The sequence below is a fragment of the Nanorana parkeri genome, unplaced genomic scaffold, assembly GCF_000935625.1.
Source record: "Nanorana parkeri isolate BGI_ZX_2015 unplaced genomic scaffold, ASM93562v1 scaffold20, whole genome shotgun sequence".
Lineage (NCBI taxonomy): Eukaryota > Metazoa > Chordata > Amphibia > Anura > Dicroglossidae > Nanorana > Nanorana parkeri.
The window spans coordinates 1,057,445-1,077,176 of record NW_017306288.1 but is presented as its reverse complement, the minus strand read 5'-3'; the positions used below and the strand labels follow the sequence as shown (position 1 = coordinate 1,077,176).

The following is a 19,732-nucleotide window of genomic DNA, read 5'->3' as shown; positions in this document are numbered from 1 at the left end:
GACGATTCTGCGACCGAGCTCAGTGATGTGCGAACTTGGTACTCTATTGACTGTGGTACGGATCAGGCTGCGCCCCCAGAATTCCCATTTACGGGACCATTTTTTAAAATGATTATATTATAATTTTTTTATAATTATTTATTATATTATTTCTTATTTATAATTTATTATAATTTTTTAATTTTGTGTTTCAAACTTTATCATACCTGGTATGTCTACTGGACTCTTGTTTGGACAGATTTAGGTGAGTTATTCCTAGGATTTACTAAATACAGGCCTACAATATAAACAACAAATTTCCATGCAAAAAATTGTACCGCTTTTGGTACAAAATTCCTGACATAATCATACCGCCAGGGAGATTAATGCAATAATTGTGAACGGGGCCTAACGTTAGGCAAATATTGTCACTGGAGTTTCAGTGGTGATAACAAAACAGTAGGTGTTTGAACACATGGCCCACATTAATTTTTGTAGTGATGGCTTTTGAAGTTTCCCGGTTAGTGGCCATGTCTTATTTGTAAAACTCAAACATTGTCCATTAATGTTACTGTGTTAAACAAATCGGTCTTCATGTAGCCTTTTTTTTTAACCTCATTTGAAGGGATTGTCATGAATGCTACTTTAGAAATTGTATCTATTTTTTACCTTGAAATTGGTGGAATTGAAAACATTTTTTTGGTAGAGGACTACATTTATAATATGTTGCACTCTGTTTCAATTGTTCAGCAAGGCTTGTTTACTGAGGACTTTTAAAGTAAATCTCAAGCTGTACTGTTGCTACTGATGGGCAGGCTTTGAAAATGAGGGCACCATTCAAATTTTAATGACGGTAGGGTTCTGGATCCACCCCCCTTCTATAAAGTTGTGTTGATAGCTGCTGATTTGCTATCCTGTGAGGGTTTTTTTGTTTTAACCCGTTAAAACTGAAATATGGAAACTGCCAATAGACTTTTTGAAGGTGCTAGTTTTCAGGCAGTCATCCTTCATTACTTGGCGAGTTAGTACCTAGAACAAGCAGGTTCATATAATGTGCCCTGACACCTTTATTCTTCTGAGGCAGTAACTTGTCATTTTTTTTTTTCTTCTTCCCATAATTCAAATCTTTAAAAGTTTTTTTTCCCACCATTTTAAACATTAAAACAATACTAATAAACGCCAAAACACAACAGCAAAAGGGAAAACACACCCATTCTACCCTCCATCAGATTCTCTTTCCCTAATACGTCATGGTTCTTTTACTATAATTGTTAAGCTATATGAATGTTATAAATTTCCAATATCATCTGTTACAGGAGGTTCATAGCCTAGACGTTAAAACTATCGTACCACCTGCCCCAAATTTCTTTGTATCTACTTGCCAAATTTCTTAAGTGTATGCAACTTTTTTGAATTGCTTATTTCCTCTTTCTACTCCACTGTAGGGGGTTAATGAGATAATGAGACATTTTTATATTCTAAATTATGACTAGGAAAATCTCCCAGAATGCATGTATACACCATCAACATTTAAAGTAACATTATCGGTTACATTCACTTTATTATTATACAGGATTTATATAGTGCCAACAGTTTGCGCAGCGCTTTACAATATAACGAAGACATTACAATCACAAGACAAATTGGTAAGGAGGGCCCACAATCTAAAACATCAACAACTTCTTCCCAATATCCTTTTCGCTTTGGACATCGTCATAACGATTGTGGTAAATTCCATTGGGGATGCCTACAGCTTGGGGGGGGGGGGGGGGGAGATTGAACCATCCACGTTCTTTTTTGCCAGTTCTTTTCCGAAATGTTTCCTACTTCCTCACTATCGTTGCCTACATTTCCTGGGATGTCTCAAAAGTATTTTTGATAACATGCACCAATATTTAAACCTTTGGCTATCTTAGACCGAACTACCTGAACTATTAGAGGAGTGGAGAAATTCACTGAAGGCCCACTCACACCATCAAGTTCCAGTGGGGGTGGGAGAGGGCATGGCGATGCATTGAACTCAATGGCACATCAGCTACGCCCCCTACCGTGGTGCGATTGCCGACACCCGAACACGTGGCACATTAGTGCCTGCGTTCCGGTCCAGTGCGATCTGCAAAAAATGCTGCAAACACTATTTTTTGCAGATCACACTGGACTGGAACGCAGGCACTAATGTGCACACATTCGGGTGCCGGCAATCGCACCGCGGGCTGGGGGTGTGGCTGAGGTGCCATTGAGTTCAATGCACCGCCCCAAAACAATGAGCCGGCCGGGTTGTGTTCCAGTGCATTCCCAAGGCTGAACGCACTGGAAAGCACTCCTGAAGGTATTAGATTTTGTGCCTTTAGCGCGTGTGTCTACTGTAAGTATTGATAAAAAAAAATTTCCAGCCCAACGACTACTTAGAATTGTTTAAAAGAGGCCATCAGTATATAATTGCGATAACAAAACTGCCTCATTATCCCACGCAGTTATGCCCTGCAGCTTGGCTACATCCGATAGCTGGTCGTTTACCATATAGTTGCACGGTACACATTTCCTACTATACCCTGAAGTTTCTAATGCCCAGAGTGAGTTTATATGTCCAAACAACTATTCCAATATTTTCTGACGTCTGAGTACTCCACTGTGTTCCAGCCTGCCAAATGCTGGAACTGTGCAACTATAAAATACACATAGATTTGGGACAATTCAGGCCCCCTTGATCTTTGGGATACTGCAGATACTCCAAGCGTATTCTTGAATTTTTTTATTTTTCCAATTAAGATCTCTGAACACGGTGTTTGCTTAAAAATCCTATTTGGAATCCAAGGGGAGTTATGTAAATAATATAATAATTGAGGTATCCAGGCCATCTTCAAGATTAGTGCGACCTGCCATTGCAAGAGGAAATTTACACCAACTTCTACATTTGTATTTTAAAACTTTGAAGCAATGGGAGGAGATTCAGTTCTATATAGTCCGTAATTCGTGCCGAAATTTCCACGCCCAAATATTTATCAGCAGACATTACTGCCAGAGGAACACCAGGCCTATTTTGTGTCGGGCCTAGAGTCCGCTCTAGAGTCCCTCCCTTCCTCTTAAATGCCCCCCACCACTGATGATTGCCAAAATGGGGTGCTAGCGGCTTAGTAGCCAAAGTGATCAACAGTGGTGAGAGGGGACATCCTAGCCTTGTTCCTTCAACTTAGATACTAGTGATTGCGCAGCATTACTCCTCAGTCTCTTTAGAATTGGTATAAAGCAGGCAAATCCACTTAAAAGAAGTTCCCAGCCCAATTGTAAGCAGCACTGCTTCCAAATACCCCCCATTCCACGCTATCAAATGCTTTCTGAGTATCCAGGGCCACCAAAGCACTCCAGGACTCTCAATTGGAAGCTGAATATTTAGGAATGCACATCTTAATATTTGTAGCAGTTTAGGAATTGGGACTAAAGCCTGCCTGGTCTGGATGGATTAGTTTCATGACAACAATTTTAGGCCTGAGCCGAGAGCCTTTGCCAGAATCTTCACGTCCACTGAAAGCAAATCTGCCTATAAGACTCCAACTAAAGGGGATTTTTCACCTTCTTTAGCATCAAGACTATTTATTGCTTCATACATTGAGGATGGAAGAACCCCTATCTCAAATGCCACATTCAATGTATTCAGTAGCTCTGGTAATATATCACCATACTGTTTGCAGAATTCCACTGGAATTCTATCTGGAGCAGGGGCCTTATTTTTTGCGAGAGCGCCAATACCACTTTACTCAGTTCTAGCATTAGTGGGGCCTCTAACATCCTTCTATCATCTTCAGAAAGAGTGGGTAGCCTGATTCTGCTCAAGAATCGAGAGTTCCACAGAGGTGTAAGTTACTTAAGTTGAATATAAATCTTGGTAGAACTCAAACGCATTTAGAATGTCGTGTTACATTCTCACCCTGCCATATACAGGTGAAACTCGAATAATTAGAATATCGTGCAAAAGTAATTGCAGTAAGTGCTGCAAAAGGGGCCCAAACCAAGTACTGAGTACATATGCATGCTTGTACTTTTCAGAGGTCCGATATTCTATGTACAATCCTTGTTTTATTGATTGCATGTAATAATCTACTTTTTTGAGGTTGTGAATTTGGGGTTCTTGGGGTTTTCATGAGCTGTAAGCGATAATCATCACAATTATGACAAATCACGGCCTGAATTATCTTGCTTTGCATGTAATGAGTCTCTCTCATATTTCACCTTTTAAGTTGCATTAGTGAAATAAATGAACTTTGCACGATATTCTAATCGAGTTTCACCTGTATATTAAACCCATATGTGGTGGAGCTGATTGTGAACTAACAATGTGCCAATAAACGCCCCTTCGTTTCTCCCCCTGCCCATGTTAACCTTTTTTGGAAAAACTGCTTATTTTTTGCCCTGTTCAGTTACAAACAGTTTCAGGGTTTGTTTTTGTAGCCAAGCTTCCTTATTCCCTGCGGTTGGGGACACTATATATGCTCAATATAACCATACATCCCATTTGTCCCACCTGGCCTTCCTCACACCATTCCATTTCCAATATGGTTACAACCTAGACGGGGGAAAGAGGAAAAAAATATATGAAAAAGCACCGTTTTAAGACTCTAACATTATTTTTATGGGGCGGTTGAATTATTAGTTTATATAAGAAAGCTTTGGAGGAAGAGAACTGTGTGCTTTAAGGTTCACAAGAAGTGACGAGGACACTGCATTTCTGGCAAGGCCAACAGGTGCTTTCTGTAGTGATCTGGGGCCCGTCGTCTGGCAGGTTATGTATTTTCTGTAGCACTGGTCACATTGCTTTTATCAAAGGGGCTGACACTTGGGATATTAATCGAACTTAATAATCGGCTAACTAATCGATTTTGAAAATAATCGTTAGCTGCAGCTCTAGGACAGAGCTTGCCAATTAGTGCTGTGGCCACACACCAGTCCTGTGTTTGTGTCCGAGACCACTTAACCAGTTTTCACATTGTTGTGATCTGCTGCTGGAGAGGCCATGGAGCACTGTTTTCTTCTTTTTGCATGTTTAAAGGATCCCTGCTGTCACTATCACACGTGTGGGTTTTTTTTTTCCTGCATTGATGTTGAAATGCGCATTTTAAAGCTAAAGATTACTTTGAAAACCCAAAACATTGATTTCTGGGTGTTGGGGTTGCAAATTTTAATGTCACACGATAATTGCGCCATTTATCGGAACTATATATTGAGGGAAATGAGGCTCTCCTAATAAAACTCCTATATTCACCTTGAGCATTGCCATTCCTGCTACTTTACATAAGTCAAACTAATGTGATAACGTGCGTGTGTACACTTTGATGTAGGGGATTCCCCCCCCCCAACCCTCGCAAAAACTCCAAGATGCAGTATATCCAAATTTGCTACCATATTAAATATCATTCTGTCCCAAAAATGGGTTTGTATACACTATAAAACCTAAAAGATTTAATGTGCAGGATGCCACCAGAACTGACAAAAATATCTCTTAAGATTCAAAGGAAATTAAGGAGAAAGACCCAAGTGGTTAATCTGATTGATACCAACGTCAAGCAGCTGCAAATAAATCATTGGCTGAAACTGTCCAACGTCCGGCCCGTTGAAAGTCTGACATTTCAAACGGTGCTGGGTGTGCCAGGGAATAAAAATACAGATTCTTCTGCAGCTGACACCCATATTTATAAATGAGGAAGTGGCGCCTGCCATTGGCCACCTTGTAAAAATGCAGCTTTTCAGATAGTGGCCTGGAACAAGCCTGCAGAAAGTCAGATTAAGCCAGCATTCACACATACCGTGTAGGTACGCTTAGGAATTCTTGCGGCAGGAACTTGTGTTTTTCCTGCAGCCAAAATCTCGTATCTGCCATTTGCAAGTGGCAGCTGTCACCCATTCAAGTTAATGATCGGATGACAACGGTGGCGTTTAAAAGGGGCAGAACTCTGACACACCTCATGTAATCGTATATGATACCATTACATGCGGTTAGGAATCCTTCACTATCCCAGGATCCAACTCCTGTCATTTGATCATTAACCTGAATGGGTGACAGCTGCCACTTGTAAATTGAAGATTAGGAATTCCTGCTGCAGGAATTCCAAACAGCACCTACTTGGTATCTATGAGGGCTAAGTTAGAACTTGTGATCTGCATACTTCTTCCAAGTCAGCAAATCGGAGTATTCAAGCCATTACATCTGTCAAGGCAACTAACCTCCTTAGAAGAGGTCAGCTATGAAAATGAACAATGTAAAGTCCAGTCTGTTCAGTTCCACTTAAGTATTTTAACATAAGTTGGCAAAAAATTCAAACCTGTGCTAAGCAGCAATTTTTGTGTAGTCTTTTTCCCACTTGGCTTTCAAAACCTTTCGCGTGGAATAAGACTTTGTTCACACCAACCATAGTAAGTGCGTTTTTAGGGATTCCTGCCTCCAGGGATTTGCAAATTCCTTTAGCAGGAATTCCAGATATACAGTTTAGAAGCGTCTGCTGTAACCTATTCACTGTCACCCAATCAGTAACTTGTCCGCATTTGATAGTGGCAGAATGCTAGCACACTGCATGTAATTATATGTGATATGATTACATGAGGTTAGGAATAGATCACTATCCCTGGATGCACAATTGATGCACCAAGGGTTAGTGATGTATTCCTAACCGCATATACCGTGTTTCCCCGAAAATAAGACACCGTCTTATATATTTTTTAGCTAAAAAAAAACACACTAGGTCTTATTTTCGGGGTAGGTCTTATTTTTTTAATGTACAACAATCCACACTTATTCATGTACAGCAGTCTACATGTATTCATGTACAAAAATATGGTAATCAGGGGTGCCGTACCTTTCCAAGAGCAATTTGCTAACCAATTGCTGGCCAGAATGAGCAAAGTGCATTTTCACTATCTTTTTCTCACAGGCGCAGTGCATTTGGTACCACTCCGCCTATGACAGGAGCCGGCGCTATAAAGGAGGTATCGGCTTATGCGGCTCTGCTCCCTACAGTGCCGCCTAGCTTCCTCTAGTGCCGGCTTTGTTGGCACCACTCATTCTCTCCTGCCTCTCCCGCGGCTCTTCAAGTTCCTCCTTATACCGCCACGGGAATGGTCACAACTAGGTCTTATTTTCGGGGTAGGTCTTATATTTTAGCAATTCCCCCAAAATAGTACTAGTTCTTATTTTCGGGGGAAACAGGGTAAATCCTCCTGTCACAGCGAGATCCTGGCAGACAAAACTTTTAACACTTTCTGACTGTGCCAAAACTTGCCACACCTCATGCTGCCCATCATAGTGATAGGCCAGAAGGAATGTGAGGGGGGGGGGAGCTTGGCTGCCTGTGTGCGCGTGACAGGTGGGTCTGGGACGTTGCTACATTTTTTTGTTTGTGGTTTTTTTTATTGTAATTGTTTTTTGTTTTTTTTTTGTTTTTTTAGTGTTTTGTGTTAAATGAACCAAGATGACCACACAGGTTATATCTCCATAAACCTTGTTTCATGTAACCAAGAAAACCTCAAGCTCTGCGATCTTTATGTATTTCAAAAGAAAATGAGACAAAGTATAACTAAATAGTTTAGTGACTTGACCCTTTTGGCATGTTGTCTTGAAGATGGCAAAGTGTCTGTCTTTCTGATAGTGTTTTATATCTGGAAATCTGCAGTAATAGCTGCTTCATTTTCTTATGTATCTGTATTTGGTTTTTTTTTTGTAAAGGAATGCTTGAAACTGGGTTTGTGCACTCCAACTAACAGGGTAGCTTTATTTTTGCAGTATATGAAAATACAGTGAAATTTTACTCCTTTTTTTTAGATTGTTTTATACAGATAAATATTAAAGGTTAACAAAATCATGGATATATAAAGCTACAGTATCTTTTTGTTGTTTAAGGCCTGCTTTCAGACCCATGTGTTGTGGTAATTCTCATTCACTCAAATAGTGCAATAATGCTTTAGGGCCTGTTCACATGAGATCAGGTCCTGATAGCAGACGTGGAGCTGCTGATGCATTGCGTTTTTGGCCGCCTTTTTGAGGCGTTCCAGCAAAAAAAAAAAATTTCTTTTTTGTTGCTGGAGTGGGGCTTTTAGTATGTTAGCTGCAGCGCAGTGCGTTTTTGATGCGTTTGCATATCCAGACCTTTTCTGGACCTGACAAAATGTGACATGCAGTATTTTTTCTGTTGTAAGCTGAACGGACTGGGCACTTGAGAACTGGAGCCCATAAAACACGTACGGATACATTGGGATGCATTTTGAGTGCAGCAGCGTACGGAGTCGGTCAGTACACAAAACGGACGTTGTGTGAACAGGCCCTAACTCTTAATTTAGAGAGGCACAATTACAGTAGCAGGCAATGCAAACTTTTAAAAATAAGGGTCATGTCGGGGGGTTGCCTTTGAGGTTCATTGGCTACACTTTACAAATGAAGGGGTTGCCTTAATGAAACACGTGTTAACAGGCATGAGGTAACGCACCGCAGTGGTCTGGAGGGGGCCTTAGGGTTGCACACTTTAAACATGTCCACCAAATACCCATTCACAAGTAAAAGCACATAGATTTGGTTTTTATGTGGCATGGCTGTTTTTCGGTTTTGTGCGCCATTGCTGATTCCATAATTAATCCTTTGTGCCGAATCTTCATTCCATTGGAGAAACCTCTTGACTACAAGGTAGTAACTACTATGTTTTGTCTGACCTTTTGATTTGGCTCAGTAAAGTCTTTAAAGTCTTAAGTGCTTTCCTCAAAAATCTCACTGGCACTCCATTTGGCTGGATATCCTGCCAATAACACTGCTGGGTCTTATGCAGGGCTGGACAAATACCAGGAGCCAGGTAGCCAATTCTTTAAAAAATGAGTTGGTGCCTAACTTTCTAGTTGTCAATAGAGGTGGCTCCCAAAAAATAAAAACCTGCTGGCTCCTGTATTGGAGATTCTGGCTCCATAATATTTGTCTACCTCTGACCTTTTGGCTGTTGCTTGCAATCCAGTGAAGGACCAAGTCAAGCTAAACGAAGTTCGTGTTCATAGGATATCCATTTTGTCAGCAAAAGATGGGCCTGTATATAGATTTCACCTGAATTATTGCAGCATTGCTGCTTGGGTAATATAATTTCTGCATCCACTATGGATAACAGACAATGTTTCAGTTGTTGACCAATGTAGTAGAGCATAAAGGGGTGACTCAAGCATGAGGAAATCATAATCTAGTTTTAACCTTTTTGTTCCCAAACACAACAGTTCAAATGGCTTTTCTGTCAGTCAAGTTGATTCCTCCCCCTGAATATATACCTTGGCTAACATAATTTAGGGTGGAAAATAGTTTGGTTTTTTTTTCGATGCAAGTACCACTGCTAGCGCTTCTCACTTTGGGAATCATCATTAATGATGGAAGGTAGGTGGCAGTTGTGACCAAATTTATTTTTCTTTTTACTGGCAATTCTTATTTTAATTGTACTCTGTAATACGCAGATTGTATTCTTAGGTTACTACTACACTAATGTAATTTTTTGGTGGAGACTTGTGTGATTTGTAATCCATTTTAAGGATGTACATTGTCTAGATGAGATTACCTTTTATTTTTGTATAGCCTAATTTTCAGCAAGAACATCTTGTAGAGTTGATTTTAGATGTTATAATTCTACAATAAAATAATTTGGCAAACCAAATCTGAGATTTTTGTATTTTATTAAAAAACAAACACCACCAAGTTAATTTGTAAAATCTAGGCATGTTTGGTGTGCTCATTGGCTATTTAGTTTTTTGAATATATTTAGGTGCGGGTTGTCTGAATTCTAAATTCTCTAGAAGTAAAACGTTGACTCAAAATTAAACCTAAGCGTTTGAGGCACTTGTGGTGAATTGAAGAATGCATTCAATTTTAACTTGCACACGTTTTGAATTTATACAAAATAAAACGTTTGATGTGATTTTTGAAACATACTTGGTCTTTTTTTGAAACATTCCATTCCATTGTGCTTGCTAAAATATTGGTGAATCTATACACTGTTGGCTAAATTTGAATAGCACTTACAAAACAAGTACTTCTAATTCCTAGAGATCATAAAGAAGCAGGGTGAAGAAGGTGTACCAGACTTAGTCCATGTGATGCGTGCGTTAGCCACTGAGACCATCCCTAACCTCCCACCAGGGGGTGAATTGGCAAGCAAGTGAGTTCTTCTGAGCATTTTGTGACCTATTGTGTTTTTACTGTAATAGAAGTAATTTTGCCACATTAAAAAAAAAAAAAAGTTTGCATTCTGGACTTTTATGGGTTTCCAAAATGACTATCCATGTTCCTGACATTGATAGTGCTAAGCTGAACGTTTTCATTGGCAAACCATTTCCAAGCCATTCCCTTTTCCTGTGAGGTTTTTAGCCCTTGTACCCAGGGGCTTCATACGGATCAAAATGATTTCAGATCGTTTTCTACTGAAGAGGCTGACATCGGGCCTACTATTAGACTTCAGCTCCTCCCCCAAAACATTTTAAAACATTTTTTTTTTTTTTCTTGTGGCATTTGTGTGATGGCATGTGTTGTGTGCATAGTGGTTTGCTTTTTTCCTGAGCTTGTTTTTTATTGAGGTTTCTCCAGCTAATAACGAATCTTCCTTTTACCCCCACTTTTTGTTTTTTGTTTTTATACAATACCCTTTAACACTACCCTAGCTTCGACCAATGTCGCTTGTCTGTATTTTTGTGACCGTGTACCTAGCTTGGTTGCCTGTTAAATGCACATTTAAACTAAACGCTATTCATTGTAATTGTCTGAATGCAGTTGGGTTAATGATGATTTTGTTTGCAGTATTGGATATTGTGCTGTGCAGAACGCAGCATACAAATCCTATAGGCTAGGTGCCCTATGCACGTACATAAGTTACTTTGGACATCTAAAGAAATACGGGAAATATATATATCTATATATCTAATATATAGATGTATATCTATCACAAAATATTGTACTTGGGGGTCAGTTTACCAACCTATTCTTGTGTAGGTTTCTTCCGTTTCATTTTCTTTTGGGGGATATTGCAGTAGGTGGATTAAAATGCTATAACAAGGCAGGGTGAAGATTTATGGTTTAGGGTAACCATATGCATGGGTAGAGTTATCATGCTGCTGGTTATTAAAGGAAAAAGTGATAATTTAACCAACCAGCTTCCACCAATACCAAATGGATCAGTTTTGGGTGACCCTTTTATATACTGATAGAAATACAAATTTCAAGTTTCCATTGTTCACCAATTTTTTTTAAATTCGTGATCTCTGGTTGTCATGCTAATCCTATGGCTTCAATACATTTCAGAGTCAAAAAGCATGTATCTGGAATTCTTATCCTGCATGCTTGTTTCAGGTCAGCAACTCAGATTATTAGAATGAAGTATTGCAGGATCAGTATGAACGCCAGGCAATATCATATTTAGAAAGGTTGACAGTGAAAGCCCCCAGATTTCTCTCAGCATGGTAACTAGAAGGGCAGCTGTTTTATGCTGCAGCTGAGATCTTGTTTACTGGAGACCTGGATTTTCATCCCACTGTGCAAGTCTTCTGACTGTAGTAGTGCACTGCACTTAGCCGTTGGTAAAGATAGAGCGACTTATACCATCTTAGTGCTGCACACCTTGTATTAACGTTTGGTGTTGGTGGCATTTCTTTTTTCCACCTTTTTTTTCTATAAGGAAGGGAACAAACTGGAAAGCTCTCTGCATGCACAAATAAGCAATTTATATGAACGCACTTGTATGCAAGGAAGCTCTGCAGAGTTGTGGCTATTTATTGTACAGTTGATCGATTTTAGGTGCATTGATGACAGGAAGTCTTCATCGCCATGCCATCTAAACATTTACAAACGTCGGAGGCATGTTAGTTATGTATATTTGTCAAATTTTATAGATTATATAAGCTTGAAGATCTTCAACGTTGCTGCTCACGTTGACTGGAATAATTCCAAATATTCTCTGATCTATTTAGGACACAATTGATATTGGTCATTCAGTGTCCTTATTCTCTGGTGACAGTGTTATGTACAAATTGGTTATGTGGAATTAAAACTGTGTAGGAAAAAAAGAAAACAAAAAAATTCCCTCCCACCCCATCAGAATTTTTGCTTTTATTAATCCATCACAACTGTAATTTACAAAAAAAAACCTCCCTGGTGACCAGGTCAGGCAGGTCTGTAAGGCTGTCAGTGGTGCTTTCCATGCTACTAGACGGTAAGTATCACTATGCACAGAGGTGGTGAGCGCTTTTTGTGGAGCAGGAAGCAATCAGTGGCTGTAGGCCAGAGCAGAACTCTGCTGAGTGACAGAGGGCAGACAGCGGCATCAGTGTCAGTGGAGTGGCCGTTTCCACCCCGATACTACTGTATTTACCAACTGGCAAATGCAGCCTGTACCAGGGACAGCATGGAGACGAGTAAGTCCAGGGACCAGTGGAGCAGGGATAGAGAAATGCCGGTGAGAGAACAGGGCCACTGAACACCAACTATTTCCCCTTATCCCTTACTGACACACACTGCTGTCTGCTCCCATTACTGACTGACACACAGCGGTTTGCTTCCCATCAATAAATCGCTGATGCACTGCAGCCTTCTCCCCATCACCATCTGACAGCTGTAATTTCCCCATTGCTGACAGACTGCTGTCTGCTCCCATCGTGCCTGTTTGCACTTGAAGGGGGGTGTTGGAAGTGTGTGGTAAAAATAAGCGGGGCAGGTTGCATAGTGTGCTCTTTTAGGTTTTGAAAGCTGACTCGTAGTGTCTCTGAGATTTGTTCAGAACTGATTTAAACACCATCTCTGGGCAGAAGAAAACTATCCTCCACTGCAAGTGTTAAGTGCTCATTTTCGTCTAGGGTCTAAAATAAAGATCTATTAACCCAAACATCTGTCCCTCCTAGCTGCTAGACCGGTCCCTGCAGCCACTCTCCCCCTCTGCTCCAGTGATGAAATATCCCTCTGCGTTCTCATGTCCAATACACTGTAATATATGTGATGACTCGCGTATCCCTAGACCACCGGAGTGAAGGGGGAAGATAAGCTACAGGGACCAGTCTAGCAGCCAAGTGGGAACAAAGTTTCGGTGCGTATATCGTTGTTTTTAGACCCTAGATGAAAATGAGCCTTTAACCCTTGCAGTGCTGGGGTAGCCCCACTGCAAGGGGTAAGTTTTTTGTTTTTTAGGTAATTATCTTGTCTTTTGGGTTCCTTAAATAAAGCAAAGCATAAAAATCTAACCATTGGTTGTCACTAGTTCATTGAGGATGTGTCATGGTTGTCTGTCTTATTACTTTTATGTAACATTTGCTTTAGATTCTATACCTCTTGTGCATACACAAATGTTCAGATGATTCTTTACTTTGCGATCACTAGAAAAAAAAAGCCAAGGACTGAATTACCTTTTATAATTGTGTTAGGGTTTTGGATTAAAGGTAAGTCATGCGACATGTCTTAATATCCATGGATTAATGACATTCAAACGGATTACCAGTTTTATACAGGGTTTGCATAATTGCGGATAGGCACTGAAAGTAACTTTTCCATGCTGTAGAGTGCACGTTAAATGGAAACTTGAGTTTGTATTGTCACTGTGGTCTTAAAGTCCATTTTATAATATAAAAATAAATACATTGATGGTACAGCAAAAAGGTTCTTGTGGAATGGCTTTTAAATCTTCTGAAGTTTCAAAGCACTGACGTAACATTTTGGAGAATGACTGCTGCGCTCTGTGGAAGCAGTGGTCTGACCTCTCTCTCTGAGCTCGGGTGCTTCAATTGGCAAGGTTCACACTACCTGAAAAATGCAGAGCTCTAGCTCTTTAGAGGATGCTTGTGAGTGTGCTGCTTCCATGCAGAGCTCCCAGGGGAATGACATTTTGAACACCTGCAAAGTAAGTCTGCCATAATGTGCTAATATGCTGTGCTGTGCATATTAGTTCATTATGGCAAATACCTCCTGGGTGCCAAAATTTCAATTTTGGTTTGGCGGACTACAACTTTTAGGCGCAAACATTTTATTACTCCTAAGTCAGTTTGATTAACCATATAGATACAGAATTGTGTTTACTGCTCTCCTCAGAAACCTTAGGGTCACCATACATGTTACAAGTCTGACTGTACAATTCAACTTCAGATTTACCACAACCATTTAATAGGAGGGCCTACTGAACCGATCCCATCAATTTGTATCCAGTTAGAAGGACCCTGCACTCCATAGTTATTGGTCGATCTAAAGGAGATTGCACAGATTGTGATGTGTGTATTGAGCTTATGACTGTTAATGTCTAGCAGCTAAAACCCTGTTCTGTGACACAAGTATGATGTAGTACCCTATTAGTGTAAGAGTAACTCAGCTAGTCAAATTGGGAAGCTTGAGTTATTTAGATCAGTCTTGGTTGTAACGGTTTAATGTAACCATGATTAAAAAAATGTTTTGCCATGATTTATGTTGGGGCTTTTTTTATTTTATCTAGGCGGAGTGTGATCGAAGCGGTTTACAACAGGCTGAATCCATATAGAAATGATGACACTGTAAGTACTTTTTGTTTTGAAGCTGTCAACTTTTCATTAGCTTCTCTTTTAATATGTATAGTTTATACATGGTAGGACTATCACCCTTTTGTTAATGTCGACCCAGGGCAGCTTAAATTCCTGTGAAAAGGAACACAAGCACATAAATATTGGGCTTTCATTGCCTCGTTTTGCCTTGCCTTGTTTTGGTAGGTGAAAACTCTCTTGTGCTGCCAACCTCGACCTGATCGATTTTAATGTCACTGACCCCGAATAAGCATATGCTTATCCAGTGTCCCATACGTGCCTGCCACTCGCACAATGGTGAAGATAAGGGATGATGACCTTGTAACGCTCACACCTTCAAACAAAGAAAATACGGCTCCCATATTTCTGTGCTGACAGTTTCTTTTTAAGGTAGTCTTGTCTGTGTAAAAAAACAAAATTGGTTAATAAATTCTGAAACGCAATCTTAAAATTTAACCGGAGCTGTAGCTAGAACTCACGAAAACCATCCCCGTAGGCCTTTTCTAAACGATTGGGTTAAAAGTAAAACTGTACCAAGTAGCGCGTTAACCACAGTGTCTTGCATTCTTTAACCTTACATAAAGTATGCTAAATGCCAACTTTGCATGTGTCTTAAGACCCTTAGCCCTCATTCACACGAGCAACGGCTGGCCCATACAGATCCGTGCACAGCTGTATCTGGTTGCTCCCGGGAAGGATGTACGTGGCCGTACGCTGCCCTACACTCACCCGAACTGCACCTCCATGCCGGTGTCCATACTCGTATGCTGATGGGGTGGATCCGGTCAGCGGCCGAGCAGGGACACCCGCACCCGAATGGACGTGCAGATCGGGTGAGCATAGGGCGGCGTACAGCCGCATACTCCCATAGAGAAGGACAGGCTGCTGCATGTAATCACATGCAGTACCTGTCCTTCCCGGGAGCGGCCCGATACGGATCTGTACGGGCCGGCCGTTACTCGTGTGATTGAGGGCTTAGGGGTATTGCATTGAGATAAGGCAGCTTTACAGATAATGCATTAAAAGACATCCATGGCCCTGACTAACCCAGCTGTCAGTGATTTGCAGAAATTGGTCTTTAGATCTCTTCACATCAAGGCTTATCTTTGAATTATGTGAGTTCGCTGCATGGGGTGCGAAGGTTGCACTTGCAGATTTGCTAGTCATAAAGCTTCAGTATATCAACCAAACTCCTTCAGTTGAATTGTCAGCTAAAAATGTTAATTTGCTAGCATTTTAGTTCTGTTACGTTACATAGCTTTTGAAAGCACATGCAAAAATTGTTTTGTTTTTGTCTTTTTTTTTAATGTACAACTTGCTATCTCATAGGGGTCTGACGATCCCCATGGATGATGGCACAAAAGTAGTGACATTAGGGATCTTTTAGAATGTCTCCCCTGCACTTCAGTGAAGCTAATCAGGTACAGATAGTGCTTATTTAGCTTCTTTCTCGGCCACAGCAGCCCAAGGAATGACTGCTCTAAAACCGGAAGTGACCAAATGCTTGACGCTTCCAGGTTTATTCCTCAGAGGGTAGATCAGCCAACAGTTATGCCATGCCGCCACCGATGTGATGCATGCCACGGCAGCGAAGGGGTTAATCCAAAAATTCTAATTTTAAAGCATTGACATGAAAAGCCTTGAATTTACTATTTTATACCTAATGCAGTTTCACTGAAGATAAAACCAATGTATTCAGCTCATGGTAGGATGAATTACATTCTACTTTTGAAAACATGTACACACGTAATATTCAACCGTACACACGTCGTGTTTATTATTATTAAATGGTGTAACAAATGAATGCCTTCTGTCTTTAGAACAGACCTGTACACCTCTACTACCATTCCCAGCATCTGTTAGATGCTGCTGAATGGATTGCTGTAACCGGGCACTAGCCGTGATACCACAAGAAGGCACGTCCACAAAGATTCCCCTGTGCTGCTGAAGTCCTCTTTGGGCAACCACAAATATGACAATAGGTGCATATCCTGCAGTTATAAATACCAGTGCTGGGAGAGCTCCTCTATGGATGGTTCCAGTTACCCTTTAGACAATTTATTTCACTTTTTTTTATTTATTTTTTTAGTCCTTGTTCACAGCAAGTGCGGAGCAGAGCAGTTGCAGACTGGATCAAAACTGCGTCCAATGTATTACTATGGTATTTCTTGCTCCAGTTCACATTGCAGCGTGCAGGTCCAGAGCAGGTGAAAAAACTGCAGCAAGCCCTATTTTACCTGCTCTGGAATGCATGCAAATCCATAAAAAATGCAGATGGCAAGGTGCAAACAGGCACCTTGCCATATATAGGCTGCAGTAACCGCTGAAAGCTAAAATGCTGTTTTTTTTGGGGGTTTTTTAAAAAGTCTTCAGGTTGCATGTGATCGCTTTGTTGTAGTGACTGGTGATCAGTTGATCAGAAGCCATTCTGATTGGTTCCCAATATAGGAGACTGAAGAAGTTGGTGACAGCTGGGTTTGATAGCAGCCATGCAAAGTGTTGGCTGGTAGCAGTGAAAGGGTTAATGTTTATTAAATGAATCCTTAGCATGGGGCATCTTACCGTGGAATGTTTATTATAGGGATGTGGGTGGAAAGAGGTGAACTCATATGTTAGAAATGTAAATAGCAAAATGTCCACTATAATCCTGTAGTAATGCACTGTTCCAATGGTGAAGGTAAGAATGATTACACAAGGACACATGTACGAACTGGCATTAATTCAAAAGTATGATTGTTTAATCTGCATATTAGAACAACAATTTCTAAGATAATGTTCAAAAGCAACCCTGTCTCTAGTATAGAAAAACTCCAGCAGCAGCCATTAAGGCTTTGTTCACACCAGATGCAGTGCGTTCCGGCCCTATTCTTTCCAGAACGCACTGCATCGCAGCTGGCTCAGGATGTTGTGGGGCAGGAGGGGGTGTGGCGGTCCATTGAAGTGAATGGTACCGCAACCACGTCCTTCGGCCGCACCGGAACACAAGGCGCACATCATTATATCCGGTCTGAACAAAATAGTGCTTGCAGCATTTTGTTCGGACTGCAGGCATAATGTGCCTTGCGTTCCCGTATGGCTGATCACACTGAGGCCGGAGGGCATGGCTACGGTGCCATTCACTTCAATGGACCGCCACGCCCCCTCCTGCCCCACATGGTGAGCCGGCTGCGATGCAGTGTGTTCTGGCCAGAATCGGGCCGGAACGCACTGTCTAGTGTGACTGAGCCCTAAGAGAATAATCTGAATACTTACCAGGTCCACAGGCAGCAAGTGAACTCCAAGCTGTTCTGTAAAGCTCTGGTGTGTCGGATAATTTCCCCACTGGGCACTGTGGTTCTTTCCAGCAGCCCTTGCATCACCGTTTTCTCTTACAGGCACAGATGGTAGTTAATTTTTATATGAACAGGGTTGCAGTTAAGTAAACCTTTCTTTAGAGAAATATGGGTGTTGCTAACTTTCTACTGAAACTGCTGGTTGCCGGGCTCTTATTCTGACCCTGTATATTCTGACGTGGAAGAATCACACAGCAAAAATGTCAAAAGTGTGTCAGTCATTTACGAACAGAAACTAAAAACAAGCTCAGTCATGAAGGGGTTAACTACTTTGTCCCAGACCCGGAACAGGAAGCCCTATCAGAAAGGTGGCAGCATCCTAGTTTCTTAAAGGTTTTTGTTAAACAGTGTAAACGTTTGAATTGAGTAAACAAATCCTAATTAATATTTCCTCTTGCTCCTTATCATTAAAGGACTCTGCATCAACAGATGACATGTGGTAAATATATCCGTTTAGCAATGGAGTTTACATCCATCCTCAATGAACATACAGCCCAACCTCAGTGATCCTTCTTAGCATCCATCCTGAACCTTTTTCATTTAAAGAAGGGAATTTGATGTGGATGAGCTTGATGAAAACAATAAAACAGTCAAATGGCCCCTGACTATTGTACTGTTTTTTTCCCTAATACTTTCTCTACGCATATATTTTCTTTTTGTAAAATTGAATTTTATGTTAAAGTACTTTCAAACAATACATGTTGTAAATCAGACTCCAGCAAATTCTGTTGTATGATTTTTTTATTCCCCTTTTTTGTAAAGTGCAATTGTCCTTGTACAAATTGTCATATTTAATTATGGACTGCAAATTTCTCTAAAGGTTATAGGAAGTCTAGCTTGTTATGTGATGCAACCAATAATCTAACCGATACATTCATGTGGTGGTTTTAGATTGGACATAAAGCAGCAACATAACCAGCTTGGGGTCCCTATTCAATTGTTTATAGAATTGTAACATTAGTGTACAGTGTTTCTTTTTTTTTTTTTGGACAAAGAACAGCTTTCAGTTCTGTCAAAATTAATTTTGGATGGCAACAAGATGATTAGCGAAATTTCGATGATAAATTTTGACAAGCGCAGTCTAAGAACAAATCTACACCAAGATTTAAACACTCACATCCGTTCACTATTAATCAGTTTGTGTTGTAATTTTTTTTTGTTGATAACTACACTGGCTGGGTCTGTTGCTGCTACAGAGAGTTCTGAATTCCATGTTATCAATAAAGCTTGATTTGACAAACACTCATAAAGAAGTAAATTTTCTTGTCTGCCTTTTTGGTCTGTGCCATTTTTTTTTTCTAACTTTTTGGTTAATCTCGATATTTATTGAACCCCCCACAGCTAAAGCACGCATCCACGCACATAGATCATGTATTTACACATTTTTCTCCTCAGTGTGTTTGCTCACAAGGTTTTGTAGGATTGTTTTCCTTTAGGGGGTTTGAAGCTACTGTGTCTTAAGTTTATATTCTGCTTGTAAGAAGAAATAAAGTCCTGAGAGTCTAACCGTTAATGTTTATTTTTTTCCACTTGACCAATTAACTTAGGGAGGGGTAATGATTAAACTATATTTGTGATTGCAACTATTAAGCATGTTTTTGTTTAACTACTGGTTGTCAATAATGCAGTTTACAACTATGGTTGTCACAGTATCATTTGCCAAGCAGTGTGTTTCCATATATTCTCCAATTACTGTATTGTTTAGCCTTGTTGCTATTATCACATGTAAAGTTGTGTTTATGTGAAATATATGTTCATTCTACTCCATCCACTCAGTAGTTTCCCTTCATGTACATTTATAGTACAAGTAACAGTATGTGATGTCACAAACTCAATGCCCTAAACTGAGAAAGTTCAAGGATAATGCCACATGTAGAGTTTTTTGTTTTGGTAGATGT

At 40.4% G+C, this 19,732-nt stretch overlaps 1 protein-coding gene across 1 annotated transcript in view; it reads left to right on the top strand.

The window, feature by feature from the left end:
* Positions 1-19,080, top strand: part of PPM1A (protein phosphatase, Mg2+/Mn2+ dependent 1A) — a 41,839-nt gene extending 22,759 nt beyond the window's left edge. The window contains exons 4-6 of the mRNA XM_018562559.1: positions 10,028-10,139; positions 14,439-14,496; positions 18,248-19,080. Coding sequence (XP_018418061.1) covers positions 10,028-10,139; positions 14,439-14,496; positions 18,248-18,277 — 200 coding nt within the window. The 3' untranslated portion in view covers positions 18,278-19,080. The remainder of the gene's footprint in view (positions 1-10,027; positions 10,140-14,438; positions 14,497-18,247) is intronic.
* Positions 19,081-19,732: the final 652 nt, after the last annotated feature.